Source organism: Cyphomyrmex costatus, unplaced genomic scaffold, assembly GCF_001594065.2.
Source record: "Cyphomyrmex costatus isolate MS0001 unplaced genomic scaffold, Ccosl1.0 scaffold8, whole genome shotgun sequence".
Classification (NCBI taxonomy): domain Eukaryota; kingdom Metazoa; phylum Arthropoda; class Insecta; order Hymenoptera; family Formicidae; genus Cyphomyrmex; species Cyphomyrmex costatus.
Window position 1 is genome coordinate 1637752 of NW_017280375.1, and position 3886 is coordinate 1641637.

The 3886-nt window shown below is 32.4% G+C and overlaps 1 protein-coding gene across 1 annotated transcript; it reads left to right on the forward strand.

The window, feature by feature from the left end:
- Nucleotides 1–1934: 1934 nt before the first annotated feature.
- LOC108781286 (somatostatin receptor type 2) lies at nt 1935–3421 on the forward strand. Its single transcript, XM_018549215.1, has one exon. The coding sequence runs from the start codon at nt 1935–1937 to the stop codon at nt 3168–3170; it is 1236 nt and encodes a 411-aa protein (XP_018404717.1). The 3' UTR covers nt 3171–3421.
- Nucleotides 3422–3886: the final 465 nt, after the last annotated feature.

The following is a 3886-nucleotide window of genomic DNA, read 5'->3' on the forward strand; positions in this document are numbered from 1 at the left end:
TTATCGATCTCAGCAAAAGTGTCACCATTTCATAAAACACAAATGAGCTGCATAATATATTTGTATCCAGGATGAGAAAATTTATATCACGCACATTACACTTACCGTGTATCTAGCTTATTGTTTATCTAGGAATAATTAATTTCCCGGAAGCGCCCGAACCTAATTCTCGGCGCTAACTGGCTTCACTATAGCAATCCCCGATCTGCAATACAATTGTGTCACGGATAGTATACATTTACTTCTCATCTTTTAATTTTTTAATTATATTCATAAACAGCAATCAAAATTTATAGATTTTTAAAGGAATTAAATATTTAATAAGTTACCGAAACTGATTGAACCAATTAGAAAGAATCTGTTGGCCGGGATAGTTATTCATATTTGTAAAGAATTTTTCATTCTGACTTTATTAAAGAATTTTTAAGAGTTTTTTCGTTTTCCTAATGAAAATTCTGCTTTATAAGTTCTACAGTTCTACTTACGCAAAATTTACCTTGAAAAATTATTTTTCCTTCGTCATTAAATTTTATTGTACTGTAATTTTTTATTAATTAATTTCACGTTATTATTAATTAAATGGTATAATATAGGATACGTGAGATAACCGGACCCTGTATTCACATTCGTATGAATTATGCATTTATGAAGTGGAAATTTTCCTCCTTTACTCATCAATTCGATGAACTGATTCCTGGTCTCTACGAAGGCAAATTAATAAGTACTTATGTTAGTAATAAAGACGTAAGTTTTTAACAAATTTTTTCTTTCATTTTTCTCAACATAATTTCCTTTTAGAAGAATATACACTTTTCTCAACGCCTGTGCCATTTTTCTGATCCCTCCGACAAATATGATTTGTCGAACTCTGCAAAATAGGTCTCTCTGTTTCGACAATGACCTCCTCATTCGATGTGAATCTCTTTCCACCGATCCATTTTTTCAAGTTTGAAAACAGGAAGAAGTCTCAGAGTCAAATCTGTTTCGGCTTGTCAACATTTTCTATTTATGTAATGCCGCAAGAATTTTGCAATTATCATGCATTAAAATAATACTAGATAAGTTTTTGTACATCAAATTGAATCCATATTACTTTTGAAGAGACTAAGATTATTTCTTCATTGGAAGGCGAGAAAAAGAGAAATCAAAATAAAAATCATAAAAATCAACAGAAATTACATGTAAGTCTCATACTTCAAACAATGAATAAAATTGAAATATCGGTGCTAAGTCATACAAAAAGATATGTGTCCATGTATTATAACGAACTTCATTTCATAACAATCGCGTTTACACTTAAGTTAAATATAATGTAACTGTTTGACTTAAATATATGCTTTATACGAAAAAAATAAAGACAATTTAAATTATCAAATTTTTATTAATCAAATAAACAATTCTTCTCACAATCAGTTTACTGATTGCAACTTTGAAATTACAGCATAGGTTTTCATAGGACAATTCGCTTCAGCACAAGTTTATCTTTTGGTTACATCCGTCATCGATAACATTCTCCAAGCCATTCTCAAGATATCGACGGCTTCCATGATTAAAATGATTTTCATGAGAGCCAGTACATTATCACATCATTGTCAATGGCACTACTCTACATATATCACTTCTATAATAATTTTTCGCGTTGCACAGAGTCGGTGAAATACGTAGAACCATGTTTACATTCCTGTTCATCATCAATACTTTCCTGTTATTCATCCAAGAGAGTCGTATCAAACTACGAGAACATCCAGTACATAATGGTGATTCTACTGACATGTATAATCTTTGTAATTTATCTTTCTGGTATATAATTTTTTGTCGGATATAACAAAAATAAACTTAAAAATATGTATCTTTTAAGCAACTTATATATATCACAATATTACATACTTTACTAATTACATGCTTTTGTTTACATTTCAGATTCTATATATGTAATGGATAACATATATAACTTAACTTACGACAACTTAACGTACGATGATACAGAATTAAATTGCGAACATAATTTATCGTTTATCGCTATAATTAATCAGATACTCTATTCCGTTGTTTTTATCGTTGGACTTCTTGGAAATACTTTGGTCATTTATGTTATTCTATGCTTTGCGGGCATGCAGACTGTCACAAATATGTACATTGTGAACTTGGCGATCGCAGATGAGTGCTTCCTCCTCGGTATACCATTTTTAGTAACGACGATCAGTTTACGTGATTGGATCTTCGGTAACATTATGTGTAAAGTGTATATGATAACAACAAGTATCAATCAGTTTACCAGCAGCATATTTCTACTCATCATGAGTGCCGATCGCTACATCGCTGTATGCCACCCGATTTCATCCCCGAAGATGCGGACGCCTTTCATCTCAAAAATAATTTCGCTTTCAGCTTGGGTTACTAGCGTTCTCCTCATGACACCGATATTTCTTTATGCAAACACCAAAGAATACATAGATGGTACTGTCAGTTGCAACATTTATTGGCCTAATGATCACGGCGGTCATATTACTTTTACGTTTTACATGTTTATCTTAAGCTTCGTCGTTCCTTTGATATTCATAGTGGTTTTCTACTCACTGGTGATAAAAAAACTGCGAACGGTGGGACCAAAAAATAAATCAAAAGAGAAGAAAGAATCACATCGAAAAGTCTCCAGGCTGGTCTTAACAGTGATCGTTGTATACGTCTTCTGTTGGTTACCTTATTGGGTTACTCAAGTGGCCTTGATATATACCCCTCCAAAAAAATGTCAAACTAATATTGGTATTGCAACTTTCCTGTTAGCTGGTTTCCTGAGTTATAGCAATAGTGCTATGAATCCGATTCTATATGCGTTTTTAAGTGACAATTTTAAAAAAAGTTTTGTTAAGGCATGTTGTGCTAAAAAGGACACTAACGCGATACTGAACAATGAAAATAGTGTGTTTCCACGAAAAAAAATTAATAGATTACAACGTGATCAAATAATAGCAGATGGATCGTCTAGAATGGACTTTGACAATGAGGAGACGGACAGAGGATTTCTTAGCAAGACATCTACCACTACAGTAACAATGACATCAAGATCAAACATTGAGATAACAGTGAGCAGTGATTACAAGGATTCGTCACAAAGGAATAAAGATTTAAATAAGAATGATGCGCAAGTAACTCTGTCGACGCAAGTTTGACTGAGCGCGAGTGTGATGTAGTAGACAGACTCGGTTTGCTACTAGTGTACAATTCGCAAACAATTGGGACATACACTGAATAAAGGTAAAATAAACGTAAATGTTTTAATTAAGTGAATTTTCTTCAATGCAAAAGTTGAGTAAATAATGAAAGTACAGAAGAAAACCAGTTACAAGTATTCTTTTCCTCTCCCTGGTCATGAATTACAGACAGTAAGTAGACAGGGGAATAAAGGGAAAACGGAGGATGAGGGGAGGAAACTCACACATTAAAATGATAATAGAGAATAATTCTAAAATAAAAACGTTTATGTGTCGTGTTTCTCTGATACGAGTTCTGTCAAACGTACATATAGTCTATTGTTTATAGTAGTATAGTCTTATAGAATAGTATAGTGTAGTGTAGTATAGTATAGTATAGTATAATGTAGTGTAGTGTAGTGTAGTCTAGTGTAGTATAGTATAGTATAGTGTAGTACGCTATTGCTATTGTATAGTATGCTATTGTATATATATATATGGTATGGTATGGTATAGTGTAGTATACATATACATAGATTGCTCTAAAAGTTTTCGCAAAATAGCATTAGACATCGTGTCACATTAAAACTGTTGATATGCTAATTTTATTTTGTTATTTAATGGCACTTTTGCCTTTGATATCAACAAACACATTCGTTTCATTCAGCCGTGAGACATATTTAAAGTTAACACTT

What these genes read in the sequence shown, in the direction of transcription:
- LOC108781286 (XM_018549215.1), top strand. Translation starts at nt 1,935, where the DNA reads ATGGATAACATATATAACTTAACTTACGACAACTTAACGTACGATGAT.